The sequence below is a fragment of the Mastigoproctus giganteus genome, chromosome 1 (genome assembly GCF_048544385.1).
Source record: "Mastigoproctus giganteus isolate SK-2022 chromosome 1, ASM4854438v1, whole genome shotgun sequence".
Taxonomy (NCBI): Eukaryota; Metazoa; Arthropoda; class Arachnida; order Uropygi; family Thelyphonidae; genus Mastigoproctus; species Mastigoproctus giganteus.
The window spans coordinates 153,714,005-153,731,708 of NC_143575.1; the positions used below are offsets into that span (position 1 = coordinate 153,714,005).

Here is a 17,704-nt window from a genome sequence, read left to right on the forward strand (position 1 = left end):
AGATTCTAACTTTCCAGATATTGACTAGAATTTGTGGTTGGTCACTCGCACACTAGCAAGACTTTTGTGGATTTATTGGATACTGTTTTCTACAGAAATATCATCAAGAGGCAACCAGAGGGAGTAATACCCTTGATCTGATTATTGGCAGTGATTCTTAATGCATTAAGAATTTGCAGATAAAGGAACCACTAGGTGACAGTGATCACAGTGTACTGATGTGGGATTTATTTAAAGATGTAACCACCATCGAGGGTAAAGAGAAGGTTTTTTGTTTTCGTAAAGGTGACTTCGGTGGTCTCGGACAGTTTTTAAATTCTATTCAGTGGGATCAACTGTGATGATGTTACCAACGGTGAATTCTAAATGGGAAGCCTTCAAGGACTTAACCTTGGACGGTCCTAGGCTTTTCATACTAACTAAGAAATACTGTTTAAGGTTTAGGCCTAAATGGATGTGAGATGAAGTGCTGAGGCTCATGGCATAGAAGAGAAATGCATGGGATGCATTTCTCTGTTCAGCAACGAGCACTCATCAAAAAGACTACTGTGCAAATTGGAGCAGTAGGGCATTAAGGGCAAGATGCTACAATGGTAGTTGAGTGGGAGAAGACAGACAGTGGTTATCAATGGACACTGCTCTTCATGGGCTAATGTTATTAATGGAGTCCTTCAGGGTTCAGTGTTGGGCCCATTGTTGTTTTTAGCATTAGCAGAGGCATATGATGCAACAAAGCAAGCTTATGCATCATCAGCCAAAAAAAAAAAAAAAAAAAAAACCAAACCCTCCATTCGTTACAAATGCCTATCCAGCTCAGCCTAAATTTTATTTAGGCTATCAACTTCCACAACAGATGGAAGTCTGTTCAACCAATCAGCCACCTGCTGGCTAAGGACAAACTTCCACAGCTCCATTCTACAACTGTCTTTTGTCAATTTTAATCTATCCCCCCTCAAGTTCTTAATCTGAGCAAGCGGAAGAATCCCATCAGCATTCAGCTTGCTCAACCCATTCAAGGCATTATACACTTCAATCAGATCACCTCGCAGGTGCCTACCCTCCAGGCACTGCAATTTTCAGAACTTAAGCCTTTCTTGGTAAAAGCATGCCTTTGTTCCCCTTACCAATCTTGTTGCCCTTCTTTGTACTCGTTTTAGCAAATCTACATCCTTCCTAAAATGAGCCTCCAGACCTTCACACAGTACTCTGGATGTTGCCTGACCATTGCCTTGTACAATGGGATAATCACCTCCCTGTCCTTGCTAGCAAAATTCCTACATATCACTGACAAGACTTCATGACCTTCCCCTGGCAGCCCATCTGCACTGTCAGCGAACTTCACATTTGACTGCACAATTACTCCCAGGGCTTTTTCTTTTTCCACTACCATGAGTATAGTAACACACAGTTGGTACATTTCTCTTGGGTTACTGCTACCCATATGAAGTACTTTGCATTTGTCAATGTTAAATTTCAGTTGCCACTTCTAAACTCTAGAAGGAAGAGGATGAATCAGATTGGTCCACTTGATATCAATGGTTTGACAGTTGGTGATCCTGCTCAGATAGCAGACTATCTGAATGAGTATTTTGCATCTACATTTACGCGGGGAGTTATTAAGGGAGGAAAATGCCAGAAGTTTATCAAACTGTAACAGGGTGGTGCTTAATGATTTTGTAATAACTGAGAGCAAAGCGGAGGAGAAATTGTTGAAGTTAAATATAAGAATGACACCTGGGGTGGATGGGATCTATCCAGTTATATTACAGGAGGCAGCCAAGGAAGTAAGCAAACCCTTAACCATAATTATGAGTGCATCCTTGGAATCAAGGGAAGTCCCTCACTGATTGGAGATGTGCAAATGTATACCTAATTCATAAAGAGGGATCTAAGGATGACACGAGTATTAGTTTAATTTCGGTTCCAGGGAAAATAATGGAGTCAATGTTTAAAGATGCATTGCAGGATCATCTACACAAGCCTGCAGTAATAATTCAGACACAGCATGGGTTTGTTAAGGGAATATCTTGTGTGATAAACTGATTGGATATTATGATGCGGTTATAAAGGAACTGGATGCAAAAAATAATTTTGATATCATATACTTGGACTTCAGGAAAGCGTTTGACACTGTTGCACATGGAAGACTACTGTGCAAATTGGAGAAGTCTGGTATTAAGGGTAAGTTGCTACAATGGTTAAAAGGGTGGTTACGTAGGAGAAGACAGAGAGTGTTAATCAACGGACTCTGCTCTTCGTGGATTAATGTTATCAGTGGAATCCTGGTTCGGTTTTGGGCCCACTGTTGATTTGTATATTTATCGATGATATTGATGAAGGTATAGCAGGCATAATGTCAAAGTTTGCAGATGATACAAAGGTTGGCAGGGTTGTTAATGACAGTAATGGCAGTGTGCTACTGTAACAGGATCTAGAAAATTTGGGTAGATGGTCTGAGAAGTGGTAACTGAAGTTTAAAATTGACAAATGCAAAGTACTGCATATTGGTAGATGTAAACCCCGAGAAATTATCAACTGTGTAGTACTACAGTTAGGGTGGTAGAAAATGAAGAAGATCTGGGAGTAATTTTGCAGTCAGATATGAAGTTTTCTGAGCAATGCAGACAGGCTGTCAGAGCAGGTTATGAGGTATTGTCGATGATATACAGGAATTTTGCTAGTAGGGAAAAGGAGGTGATTATCCCATTATACAAGGCAATGGTTAGGCCACGGCTTGAGTACCGTGTATAGGTCAGGAGGCCTCATTTTAGGAAGAATGTAGAGTTGCTTGAGTGTGTACAGAGAAGGGCAAGAAGAATGGTGAGGGAATGAAGGGGTCCTCTTACCAAGAAAGGCTAAGTTCTGCAAATTGCAGTGGCTGGAGACAATGCACCTGCAAGGTGATCTGATTGAGGTGTATAAGGCTTGAATGGGTTGAGCATGCTGAATTCTAATGGGATTCTTCCGCTTGCTTAGATTACGAACCTGAGTGGGCATAAATTCAAATTGAGGAAAGTCAGTTGTAGAAAAGATGTGCAGAAATTTTTCTTTATCCAGCAGTGTTTAATTGCTGGAACAAACTTCCATCTGTCATTGTGGTAGTTGATAGCTGAAATAAATTCAAGGAGGAACTGGACAAACTTTTAGAGGGAATGGATGTTTGAAATTGTTTTTTTTTTTTCCCTTGCTGATGCTACATAAACTCATACACTTGCTTTCTTGCATTATATGCCTCTACTACTACTACTATGTCCAAGTATGGAGATGACACTTGAACAAGGATATTGAGATCCTTGAAAAGTTAAGAAAGGTGATGCACTTGGTGAAATTAGCAAAATGGTGACCATACATGGGTTAAGGTTGTTGTTGTTGTTGTTTTGGTTTTTAGGAGCATTAGCAACTAAGGCCATATTGCTCCAGGATATGCGGTGGTCATTCCTTAACCTTTCCGCATCCTCCGTATTTGGTGGTGACGGGCTCGAACCCCGGTCTAATCAAGAAGCGTGTGCTACGCACTGCTGCTCCTTCCCACCTGGCTACGGAGGCGCCTCATGGGTTAAGGAGCTTGATAACTATTTAGAGGGGATTTGATTGAGGTCAGTATCGGCTCTAAATTTAGGGAACAGCCAAATGAATGAAGGCAAAATTTTTATAATTATTGATGATACTAGTATCATCAATACTTGCTCAAGCAACTCTACCTCCTTTCTAAAATAAGGCCTCCAGACCTGTACACAGTACTCATGGCATGGCCTGACCATTTTCTTATACAAAGGGATAATCACCTCCTTTTCTACTAGCAAAATTCCTTTATATCATTGAAAAAACCTATTAGCTGCTCTAGCAGCCTGTCAACACTGCTCAAAAAACTTCATATCTGACTGCAAGTAAATTACCCCTCAGGTCTTTTTCATTTTCTACCACTCTAAGTGTAGTACCACACACTTGGTACATTCTCTACACTTCTACCCATATGCAGTACTTTGCATTTGTCAATGTTAAACTTCAGGTGCCACTTCTCAGCCCATCTGCCCAACTTTTCTAGATCCTGTTGCAGTATTATACTGTCATTAGTGTCATTAACAACCTTGGCAACCTTTGTATAATCTGCAAACTTAGACATTAAGCCTGCTATACCTTCATCAATATCATTAATAAATACAAAAAACAACAATGGACCCAACACTGAACCATGGGGGAATCCACTAATAACATTAGTCCATGTTGGCACCCATTGGCACTAATGACCTTAAGAGTAAGAGATCTGCAGATTTAATTAACAAGTACAGGTCAATGTTTAATAAAAGCCATGAGTTAGGGTTGAATTTGAAAGTGTCTGCAATTCTTCCCAGACACAATAGGAGGGAATATATGATGAGAGCCTTTTCAATCAATTCGGCCCTGGAGAGATTGTTCAAGGCTCATGGGGTAGAATTTTTTTCAGCGTGGTCTGTGCTTGCTACCTTTTTTACAGAGATGGGATACATTTAAATAGAAAGAGTGCAAGAATATTTGCTGATGTCATCAAGGCAGTGTTAGGTGGGTCAGAAAACTGCTAGTTTGGGTGGATTCACAGACTAAAAGATTAAGAGTAGCTGCAGGCAGAGGCGAAAGCGATTCTTGCACTGCTTCTATTGTAATGAGAAACAGCCCAGAGCGCGAGTTGCTGAGGATTTCAACAGTTGCTATGAGTCATCATGAAACAAGTAAATACATAGGCTGTGTTAGGATAACTAAGAGTAAGAACAGGTGCATGTATACTTGCATGTATACCAATGCTAGAAGTATAGCAAATTAATTTGATGAATTTGAAGTGCTGATCAAGGCATCAAAGGCAGATATTGTTGAGATATCAGAGACATGGTGGCACACAGATATAAGCAATGCAGAATTGGAATTTGGGGAGCACAATGTGTACAGAAAGGATAGATAGGGTAAGAAGGGAGGAGGGGTTATGCTGTTAGTTAAGAAACACATAAAATCTAAGGAAGTGGATCCAGTTGACAAGGGTGAACAGTGTAATGCTGAGTCAGTTTGGTGTGACATAAACACTGGGAAAGGGAAAATGAGAGTATTAGTGTGTTATAGGCCTAATGACTCTGATGAGTACAATGAACAATTGTGCAGAGAAATAGAGTGGGTCAGTAAATCTGCAAATCTTGTAATGGGGAATTTTAACTTTCCAGATATTGACTGGAATTTGTGGGTTGGCCACTTTCACTCTAGCAAGATTTTTGTGGATTTAATGTAGGATTGTTTTCTACAGCAACACGTTCAAGCGGCAACCAGAGGTGGGTAATAACTTGATCTGATTATCAGTAGTGATCACATATACATTAGGAATTTGCAGATAAAGGAACTACTAGGTGACAGTGATCACAGTCTACTTATGTGGGATTTACTTAAAAAAGTAACTACCATCAAGGGTAAAGGGAAGGGATTTTGTTTTGTAAAGGTGACTACAGTTGTCTCAAACAGCTTTTGAATTCTATACAGTGGCATCAACTCTTGAAGTTAAAAACAGTGAATTTTAAATGAGAGGCCTTCAGGGAATTAATCTTGGAAGCTACTAGGCTTTTAATACCAACTAAGAAATACTGTTCAAGATTTATGCCTAAATGGATGTCAGATGAACTAATGAGGCTCATGGAAGAGAAGAAAAGTGCGTGGGATGCATATAAATTAGCAGATGACACAGAAGCCTATGTATTTTGCATCTACATTAACACACAAGGAATTCTGTAAGGAAGGGAAGACAGAAGTTTACTAAACTCTAAATGATTTTGTAATAACGGAGAGCAAAGTGGAGGAGAAATTGTTGAAGTTAAACATAAAAAAGGCACATGGGGCTGAAAGAATCTATCCAGTTATATTGAAGGAGTCAACAAGGAAAGTAAGCAAACCCTTAGCCATAATTATGAGAGTACCCATAGATTTAGGGGAAGTCCCCATGAAGGGAATAACTTTGATATTATATACTTGGATCCTAGAAAGGCTTTTGATACTGTTGCACCTGGAAGACTGCTGCACAAATTGCAGCAGTGTGGCATTGGAGGCAAATTGCTGCTATGGATAAAGGGGTGGTTGAGGGGGAGAAGATAGAGAGTGGTAATCAATGGACACTGCTCATCGTGGACTAATGTTATTAGTGGAGTCCCTCAGGGTTCAGTGTTGGGTCCATTATTGTTTTCTGTATTTATAAATAATATTGATGATGGTATATCAAGCTTAATGTCCAAGTTTTCAGACGATACAAAGGTTAGCAGGGTTGTTAAGGACACTACTGACGCTATGCTGCTGCAACAGGATCTGGAAAGGTTGAGCAGATGGACTGAGAGGAGGCAAATGAAGTTTAACATTGACAATTGTAAAGTAGTCCATATGGGAAACAACAACCCCAGAGCAACGTATCAACTCTGTGGATACTACACTGACAGTGGTAGAGAATGAAATGGACCTGGGGGTAATTGTGCAGGCAGATATGAAGTTTTCTGAGCAGTGCAGACGGTCTGCAAGAGTAGCTTATAGTGACTTGTCAAAGATATACAGGAATTTTTCTAGTAGGGATAAGGAGGTGATTATTCCCTTGTATAAAGCAATGGTCAGGCCACACCTTGAGTACTGTATACAAGTCTGGAGGCCTCATTTCAAGAAGGATGAAGAGCTGCTGGAACGAGTACAGAGAAGGGCAACAAGATTAGTGAATGGAACAAAGGGTTGCTCTTATGAAGAGAGGCTTAAGTTTTGCAAATTACAGTGTCTGGAGACTAGTCACCGGTGAGGTGATTTGATAGAGCTGTATAAAGCCTTGAATGGTTTGAGCATGCTCAATGCTGATGGGATACTGCCTCTTGCTGAGAATAATCACCTGAGAGGGCATAAGTTCAAATTGAGGAAAGACAGATGTAGGATAGATGTGTGGAAATTTGCCTTTAGCCAGCGGGTAGTTGGTTGGTGGAACAGATTTCCATCTGTTGTTGTGGAAGTTGATAGTCTAAATAAAATTAAGGCTCAGCTGGACAGGTATTCCAAATGGATGTAGGAGTGAAGTGGAAGGTTTTTTTTTTTTTTTTTTTTAGCTAATGCTGCATAAGCTTGCTTTCTTGCTTCATATGTCTCTACTAATGCTATGACAGAGGTGGGAGCAGAGATAGGCAAAAGTTGCGGCCAATAGCTATGGCAAGAGACCAGAATGCTCAGCTACCATTAGGGCATGAAGCAAGTTTTCTACTCTTAGCCTGTTCAAACTGTAGTTTGAACTGATGAATAACTGCTTTACAATTGTTGGGAGCTTTGGTGTAGGCAAAAAATGAAACTGAAGAAATAGAAACAAGCCAATTACAATATACAACATTCTTCTCTTGAACAGCCTTAGCACATTTATTGGAAAACCAAGGTTTAGATAAAGGATGAGATTTTAAAGTGGAGTGTGGGATAGAGGATTCCATTCCTGCAAGAATAATTTCCCTGACACGATCGAAGCAAACGTTGACATCAGAAGTTTTGAAACAGTAATCCGACCAATGAAAAGAAGAAAAGAAATCTCGCAGGTCATCCCACTTTTCATTCTTGTAATGCCAAACAACACGAGGTTGGGAATAGCCATGAGATAAAAGTTCCGTTGGAGAAGAGACAATCACCAAGTTGTGATCTGAAGTGCCTAAAGGACCTCTCACTTTGACCGTGTACTTAGAAGGGTTGTTTGTGAGAAAAAGATCAAGTGTATTGGCTGTATGATTAGGACTGTCCGGTATTCTTGTAGGTAAACAAACAATCTGTGCAAGGTCATTAGTAATTGCAAAAGCCGCAGCATCTCAACCAGCTGGTTCGGTGTTACTAGGAAACGGAAGCCAGCTGGAGTTGTGAACATTAAAATCACCAAGGAAAATTACCTCCCTGTTAGGAAAGTTGGACTGGAGAAAGTCAAGTTGCAAAGAGAGGAAGTCAAAGAGCTCCAAGTGATTAGTGGAGTTGGGCGAACAGTAGAGGCAACAGATGAATTTGACACAATGAGGTAGAGAGATTTTAAGCCAGAGAAGATCGAAGAGAGAATTCCAAATTGCCAAGTCTCTGACAGGGAATATCAGAACGGACATATGCACAAGTACCAACTTTGAGGCGAAAGGAATCATACAGCAAATAATTTGGGCATCTGAGCAGTAGTTGAATCAACCGATAACTGAGATTCTGTCAGAAAAAGTACATGGGGTTTGGTAGACTGCAAGTGGAAATGGACATTGTTGAGATTAGAATCGAGACCACGTATATTTGTGAAATGAATTAGGAAGTGCTAGGGAGGTTTAGATCTTTACGCAGATAAGCTTGCTCTATTAGTTTGACAATTAATGGTGTATTCAATAGTAAGAAATAGTGTGTAGGACATGCTGTATGAAGTAATGAAATTTTTGGATATTGCATACACATGGTAAGAATATACCCAGATCCTTGACATAACATGGCCTCGACAATGCTCCCCGCATATGCACTACTCGGACTCCCTCCAGTCACTATCTGGCAGAGTATAGTAGCAAGATTATACACTAGCTGATCCGGAAGCCTCATAGAGAGTTACCAATAGGTTCAGTCCGGTGTAGTAACTAGCGGCTGGCCTGCGAAAACCGTTTTAGAGCTGTACCCTCGAAATGTAAGGAATATTGGATCTCCCCACAATGTTCATCATAACCTCAAAAGTCATCAATCATACTGCATGATGGGAGAGATAGAGAAGGGTTGACCAGAACCTAGCCCTGGAGACTAAACAAGCCTCCAATAAGCAAAGTGGTGGTATTGCACTGGTTGATGAGAGTCATCTACCACCTAGTACTGCCTGGTAACATAGAGGGGTGGCATTGCTCCATGTGGTGTGGGCGCCACACCTTAACCTCTGCTTACGTTGGTTCACACCTGGGGGGGTCACTCACCATGTATTTGTGCATCGAGGTTATACCCAGGATTACTAACAGTCCCACCATCGTGAAAGTGCAAGCAGAGGATTTGGCTGTCAGAGACCGTCCAGACTTTGCCGAAATTGGGTCCATTTGACTTGAGTGTCACCCGAATATCAGTTCCATCAGCATTTTAGACTCCCAGGTAGCAAGTACAGCTTGTCTGGCATAACTGAGAGAATGTCTGTGACAACTTCAAGGACCATTGCTAGCAGAGACAAGGAGGTAAGTATACATCTGTATAAGGCTTTGGTCAGGCCATACTTTGAGTACTGAGTACAGGTCAGGAGGAGTCATTTTAGGAAGGATGTAGAGTTGCCAGAATGAGTACAGAAAAGAGCAACAAGATTGGTGAGAGGAACAAACGGGTTCTCTTACCAGGAGAGGCTTAAATTCAGTAAGCTGCAGCACTTGAAGATGAGGCACCTGTGAGGTAATCTGATTGAAGTGTACAAGGTCTAGAATGGTTTGAGTAGGCTAAAAGTTGATGGGATACTTCCACTTGCTGAGATTAAGAACCTGGGGGGGGGGCATAGATTCAAATTGAGGAAAGACAGTTGTAGAATAGATGGGCAGATGTTAATCTTTAGCCAGCAGCAGGTAGTTGATTGCTGGAACAGACTTCCATCTGTTGCTGTGGAAGTTGGGAGCTTAAATAAATTTAAGGCTGAACTAGATAAACATTTGGACTGACACGATAGGTAAAATGGAAAGGCTTTTGCTTTTTTTTTTCTTTTTGGCTGATGCTCTAGAAGCTTGCTTTCTTGCATCATATACGTCAAATAATACTATTGCTAAAGAGCAGTGTCAAATTGATTACCTCTCTCTGTCTTCTGCCACCTAACTGTCCCTTTATCCATAGCAGAAATTTGCCCTTAATGCCATACTGCTCCAATTTTTACAGTAGTCTTCTGTATGCAACAGTATCAAAAGCTTTCCTAAAATCCAAGTATATGATATCAAAATTATTTTTTTCATCTAGTTCCTTTGTGACCAATGGTATCATGGTATCCATCATGGTATCCAATCAAACTGATTAGACAAGACTTCCACTTAACAAACCCATGCTCTGTCCGAACTATAACTGAAATCCTGTGTAGATGATCCTGCAGTGATTCTTTGACCAGTGTCTCCATTAATTTCCCTAGACAGAAGTTAAACTAACAGTTGTGTAATCTCATGTCGCCATTTGACCCCCCTTAGTGAATTGGAGATACATTTGCACAACTTCAGTGCTTGGGACTTCTCCTGAGTCCCAAGATGCTCTTGTAATTATGGCCAAGGGTTTGCTTACTTCCTTTGCTGCCTCCTTTAATATAACTGGATAGATTCCATTCACCCCAGGTGCTTTCTTGTGTTTAATTTCTCCTCCAATTTGCTCTTAGTTATTGCAAAATTATTAAGCTCTCTGTCAGAGTTTAATAAGCTTCTGTCCTCCACTTCACTATAGAATTCCTCACTTGTGAATGTAGAAGCAAAATACTCATTCATTTTGTCAGCTATGTGACCAGAATCATTAACAGTTTAACAGTTGAACCATCGATATCATGTGGACCAATCTGATTCTTGCCCTTCCTTCTAGAGTTTATATATTGTATGAACCAGAGCTGTAATGCTCAATACAATGCTCAATGTAATGCTCAATTCTAGATTTTATATAAGTAAAGAAGTCCTTGCTGTTTTCCTGAACATCCTTTGCAAAAGATTTCTTATAATCTGCCTTCACTTGCCTAACCTCCTTTGTGACTTAATTACAGACTAGCTTATATCTATCATAGGCTTCTGTGTCGCCTGATAATTTATATGCATCCCATATATTTTTATTCTCTGCCATGAGTCTCATTAGTTCATCTGACATCCATTTAGGCCTAAACTTTGAACAGTATTTCTGAATTGGTATGAAAAGCCTAGTAGTTTCCAGGATTAATTCCTTGAATGCTTCCAATTTAGAATGTGAGCAACATCTGTTGGTCTCACTGTATATAATTTAATAGCTGTCTGAGTCAGGCGCCTCCGTAGCCAGGTGGGAAGGAGCAGCAGTGCGTAGCACACGCATCTTGATTAGACCGGGGTTCGAGCCCGTCATCACCAAATACGGAGGATGCGGAAAGGTCAGGGAATGATCACCGCATATCCCGGAGCAATATGGCCTTAGTTGCTAATGCTCCTAAAAAAAAAGTCAAAACCAAACCTGTCTGAGTCCACTGTAGTCACCTTTATGAAAGCAAAAACCCTTTCCTTTATCCCTGATGGTAGGAATATCTTTAAGTAAATCCTACATCAGTACACTGTGACCCAATGCCACCCAGCGGTTCCTTTATGTGCAAATTCTTAATGCACGAATAATCATTGCTGATAACTAGATCAAGAGTATTACTTTCTCTAGTTGCCTCTCAAACATACTGCTACTGCAGAAAACAATCATTCAGTAAATCCACAAAAGTCTTGCTAGTTTGCGATTGACCAATCGACAAGTTCCAGTCAATATCTGGAAAGTTAAAATTCCCCATTATTAGACATTCTGATTGACTGGCCCACTCTATTTCTCTGTACAATTGTTCATTGTACTCATTAGAGTCATTAGGCCTATAACACTCCTACTCTCATTGTTTCTTTCACAGTGCTTATGTCGCACCAAACTGACTCAACATTGCCCTGTCTATCTATGTCAACTGGATGCACTTCCTTAGATTTCAGGTGTTTCTTAACTAACAACTCCTTCCTATTTGGGAAGGTGGGATTATGCTGTACTTTCCAAATTCCAATTCAGCACTGCTTATATCTGTGTAACACCACGTCTCTGATATCCCAACAATATCCATCTTTGATGTCTTGACCTGTTTCTCATTGTTTCTTTCACAGTGCTTATGTCGCACCAAACTGACTCAACATTGCACTGTCTATCTATGTCAACTGGATGCACTTCCTAAAATTTCGGGTGTTTCTTAACTAACAACATAACTTCTCCTTCCTATTTGGGAAGGAGGGATTATGCTGTACTTTCCAAATTCCAATTCAGCACTGCTTATATCTGTGTAACACCACGTCCCTGATATCCCAACAATATCCATCTTTGATGTCTTGACCAGAACTTCAAATTCACGAAATTTATTTACTATACTCCTAGCAATAGTATACATGTACTTGTTGTTACTCTTAATTACCCTAACACAGCTCATGTATTTATTTGTCCATGATGATTCCCACCAGTCCCTCCCTCCAGGCCCCTGTTCATTCTAATAGAAACAGTGCAAGAATCACATTCTCATCTGCCTGCAGCTATTGTTAATGTTTTAGTATGTGAACCCCCCCCCCAAGTTAGCAGTTTTCCAACCCATCTAAAACAGCTTTGATAACATCGACTGCCTCAATGTTATTCGGTTAATAGTGATATTAGTTACTTCAAGTCGACTCATGAATAAATATAGTCATTTCTAGAGACAGAAGCGTTCTCAGTCATGACAAAAAACATAAGTGTTCTTTACTAAAACTATTTCAATACCTATGTTAAAATAATATCTGACTCCTTTACTAGATATATGGTTTTTGAAAACATGAAATACAGAAATTATCTGAGAAAAATAAAAATTCAATTTTTTTTTTAATCTTGAAATTGAGGTATGTAAGTTATTTGAGAAGCAACCATTACTTTAGCAAACAGAGTAATTGTTAACGGTTACCGTTTAAATGTTATTAAGCTTTATATTGCTCCTGTAGAAATAATTTAGGATCACCAATTAAGGAGAAAAATAATACTTGCATGACTACTTTGGTCCACAGCCAATAAAGTAGAGTTTTTATCTGAGAAAAGGGCTAAAATGAAGTAAAAATATATACTATAGCACACACTATTAGTATCTGTTAGTATTATTACAAACATAAATAGATACATCAATTACAAAACCATAAATATATTACACTGGATGCATATTGTACATATCACATATGTACATACAAACATATATGTTTGTATGTACATATGTATAAAACACAAAAATTAATTAAGTATACACTGAATATATCCAATCCACCAATATAATATTTCAAATTATCTTTCATTCTCCTTATTATTATTTTCATTATTACAAAAAGCATATATACTACCACAGAAAAGCTTCAGCAGCATTAAAAAGCAACAATTTTTGAATCTACAATTAATCAACAAAATGGGGGAAAAAAAAGTTGTGTTTATACCTTGGCATCACTATATAAATTAGAAAAGTTTACAACTAATCAAATTTGCTGATATCAATCAAATTCATGCTATGATATTATTGGATGGCAGGATGGTAACTAAATAAATAAATACTTAATTAAATAATTAAATAATAGACACCAGGGTCTATATCACTTGTTGTTTGTTTGTTATTTGGTTTTTAGGAGCATTAGCAACTAAGGCCATATTGCTCCGGGAATATGCGGTGGTCATTCCCTTGACCTTTCCGCATCCTCTGTATTTGGTGGTGACGGGCTCGAACCCTGGTCTAATCAAGAAGCGTGTGCTATGCACCGCTGCTCCTTTCCACCTGGCTACAGAGGTGCCCCTATATATCACTTATTTTTAGGTTTAGGCTATTTGACATCTTGGACCTTTTTTTCATATTTGGGCTTTAGATTTTTGAATTTGATGTTTAAATTGGACTAAGTATTACTGTTTAGAATTAACAATTTCTAAATTTAAATTTTGCTTAATTGTTTATTTCTCAGTAGCGATGTTGCTCCCTGTTCTCAGTTTATTCTAAAAACATCATTGGTGTACTTCTGAAACGAATGGAAACAAATTTTATTTGAATAAAAAAAAAAAAAAAAAGCACACAACAGTTGTATGCAATAGTTGCTTTCTGATACAGGGGCAGTTATGTGTCAAGTCTCCTCTTGCAAATAATGACGAAAGACATAACATCCAAAAGAATTATTTTTAAAAAAAATTTTGAGTGGAAAGCAGCAATTTCATGAAATAGAAGTTAAAAAAAAAAACAAGTGTGTAATAATAAATTCATTGTCAAGACATAAAAAAAAGGTGCGGATAAATGAAATGAAAATAGATATTTCAGTGCTTAACTTTGTGATTTTGGCCATTTGTTAACAAAGATTAGTTATCAGTAATATTCAATAACATTGTATGGCTGCCGATATTATTTGCACAAATGAAAGGTAACAACGTAACTAATAACAACAATGGCACATCAAAACAATTCTAATCTTATAACAAAACAGAAGATACACATAATTTACAGCACTGCACATTGTTTATACAAGAGACTAGGCAGCATGCTTTTGAAAGAGAGCCAACATGTGCTTTAAATATAATTCATAAACTTGATGTGGCCACAATACCAACTATGTTTGTTCTAATTTATTATCTACATAATAAATTAGAATGAACATTCTTTAGAATAACACTTTTAATTTCTGAATATGCATTATGTATTCTCCTATTGAGCTTGTTGGAATTATTAATGAATATTTTGTATACACTTTTGGTTTAATGAAACGCAAAAAAGAAAAAGTCTAAAGAAGGGATTGGAAAATGTGGTGGCCAAGACACATCACCTCCTTCTATATCCTATATACTGGCCTTCCTAGCCACTGTTGTACTGTTATAATTTTGTGCAGTGGGAGACCATTGCACTGGAATCAAACAAGTTGTTTGGACTTTGATCTTTATGTAACTTTTTAACCAGTCAAATACATAATGAAGAAAAACTGGGTGGACGACTTCATCTCTTCATATGCCACACCATACATTGACAGACTATCTCCCTCATGGCAATCATATCTGAAACAGTATGGGTTTTAATTGATACATGCTTATTGGCTTACCAACTGGCAGGAATTGTGCTGATTGGTAAAGCCAACTTGAGTGAAGGTAGCCTTGTCAGTCCACAGGATATTGCTGAGAAAACTGATTTTCTTCTTCCTTTGTTAATTGAAAAATTCCAAGAAAATTGAAAAATTCCAAGTGCTTTGCACATCACTTTCATGCAAACGTTGTTGTAAAAACAAATGATAGGGATGCAGTTTGTTGTTTTGAAGGCACCTCCAAATCTGCTTGTGCTTGATCCCATTTGTGAAAAATGCTTCCAATGCACTGCTAGTTGCAAGTGCCATCATCACCACACCTGAGCCTCAGCTCATCCGCACTTTATCTCGCTAACCTATCAATTTTAAACTATTGATCCTTAGCCGTATCTCCCCTATTGATAAATCAAGCCTTGGGGATATGTTACCACCCCTGCCCTGAGGAGGGAGTTCTTCACTCTCTAGAACTTTAATTATCAATTTTGTTTGTTTGTTTGTTATTTGGTTTTTAGGAGCATTAGCAACTAAGGCCATATTGCTCCGGGAATATGCGGTGGTCATTCCCTGACCTTTCCCCATCCTCCGTAATTGGTGGTGACGGGCTCGAACCCCGGTCTAATCAAGAAGCGTGTGCTACGCACTGCTGCTCCTTCCCACCTGGCTACGGAGGTGCCTATCAATTTTGAACTTCAAAAGCGTAACTCCTATTAATTGTGATTCTTGTTAGAGAAAACTTAAACTCTAAACATAAAACTCGATATATTTTAGCATTTTTGCATTTTTGTACATTTACTGTATATATTTTTATCAAAATATAAACAAAACTCCTAAACTCAGTGCAAACATTAAAATTCAACTAAAAACATATTTACAATATATACACTATTTACAATCTTCTAATTCTATTCACCTCATTTACAAATTCAGTAAAAGCTTCATACCACTCCCTGATTTTAAAAAAGTCACTCCAGGTGTATGAGATGGAGCCAATCTGCCTAATCAAGCTATTTCTCTGTACACTATTTCTCATGCATTGTGTCAAAATATGTTCTGTATCCTCTATTCGAGCCACAAGAACACATAGGATCATTCTCAGCCCCTAACTCCACCAGTCTTTTCTTCATTCCATGTCCTGTTATTAACATTGTCATAAACATACCAAGACCCAGTCAAGGTTGGATCTCTTTCATGGTTTTCACCCCAGGCAGAAAGGCATAGGTGACATGACCCATTGAAGAACCGTTCTATCTTTCTTGCCATATGCTGTCAATTTGTTGCAATCTTTTCTTTTCAATTTTCAGATTCTTATTATTCTTGATTGCATATTCCATTGTTCTTTTCAAAATCACCAAATCTATATGCTCCTTTCCTGCAACAACTTGCAGGCATCATTTGAAATGGTTCTGCATGCCTGCATCACCGCCAAAAGGGCAAATCTCTGAGCTGAAATAAGAAGTCTCTTATTGTGGCTATTACTAATCCTATGCCCCCCTGCCTCATACATCACAATAGTTACAAAGGTACATTTATAAAGGAGCTCTAAGGACTTACTCATAACTCCCCATTCTACCCTTGTGACTCTTTTTATCTTCATATATACCATTCTTATTTTTTCTCTAAGGCAATTTTTGCATGTGAGGCAAGGACATTTTCATCCAAAAAAACTCCTTGGTACTTGACCAAGGGGATATATGTCACTGGAGTGCCAAATATCTTAGTGGTTGGTCTTCTAACTTTGCTTAATTTCCCTTTGAGCAGAACCATGCAAGACTTATTCATCGAAACCTCCATTTTATGGACATCAGCACATCTCTCCACTTGCTCCATTGCTATTCTTGTCCTTTCCTCAAGTTCTTTTCTTGATTTCCCTACTACTATCACCAACAAATCATCAGCATATGCTACTGGTTCACATCCTACCCACTACTGAACCAGTAGCTCATCTAGTATTATGTTCCAACTGTAAGGGCCTATTATAGACCCTTGTGAGGCACCTCAAGTTACTTCCTGGGTAACCTTCCCATATCTTGTGACTATTGTTACTCTCCTCTGTCTAAAATAATCTTGTAAGGCTCCACAGAACTGCCCAGTACATTTCATCTTCTTTAAACTTGCCAAAAAACTTGGCCACCACATTTGGTCAAATGCCCCCTTGAAGTCAATAAATATACCCAAGACATAATTTTTAGAAGTCTCCTGTACATATGACATCATTTTCACAAGCATCTTCAGTAGATTTGCCCCTTCAAAAGCCAAACTCTCTTGGGCTACTCATAACACTACTCTCATAATAACTTTCCAATCTATCCATTAATATCCTTTCAAAGACTTTAGCAATTACTGGCAACAATACCACAGGTATATATGATGGAGGGTTCTCTTTTTTCTCTCTCTATTTTTAAGTAATATTTTTAAGTATATTCTTATGTATGCCTCCTTCCAAGATTTTGGAAATACCTTCTCATTCAAGCATATATTATATACTTCCACCAATTCTTTTCTGGTAACAGGCCATCTTTACCTGGTGCTTTTCTTATCTTAACTTTTTCCAATGCTGTTCTTGGCTCTCTTTCCATAATCAATTCTTCATTTTCTTGCATGCCCCTATATTCTTCATTTAATCTTCTAATTTCTCTTTGTTCTTTATTATCCAAATTAGGATGATCCATTGGAAACAATTAAAATAGCAAACTTCGCATGGAGGATTCCCAATCCCTCGTACTCTGACCTTTGGACTTAATTGTACTAAATATCTGATCCACTTTCATTTTATCAAATACAGTGGATTCTGGTTATTTGGGCCACCGGTTAATCGGGGCAGCTGTTTATTTGGGGCAAATCTTAAAAAACCGAAACCAACTGAGAAAATAGCCAGGGTTACTTCGCTTAATTGGGACAGCATTCCGTTTAATCGGGGCAGGAGACCACAGCACTGGAGATTACCCTACGATTGGCTC

General features: G+C 38.7%; 1 protein-coding gene across 6 annotated transcripts in view; it reads right to left on the minus strand.

Annotated features, from left to right (window-relative positions):
• Window positions 1–17,704, minus strand: part of LOC150091205 (voltage-dependent calcium channel subunit alpha-2/delta-3-like) — a 1,918,419-nt gene that overhangs the window by 92,454 nt on the left and 1,808,261 nt on the right. For all 6 annotated transcript variants that reach the window (XM_090374703.1, XM_090374689.1, XM_090374699.1 and 3 more), the window contains one exon: window positions 12,706–12,758. In XM_090374703.1, the coding sequence (XP_090230829.1) occupies window positions 12,706–12,758 (53 nt within the window). The remainder of the gene's footprint in view (window positions 1–12,705; window positions 12,759–17,704) is intronic.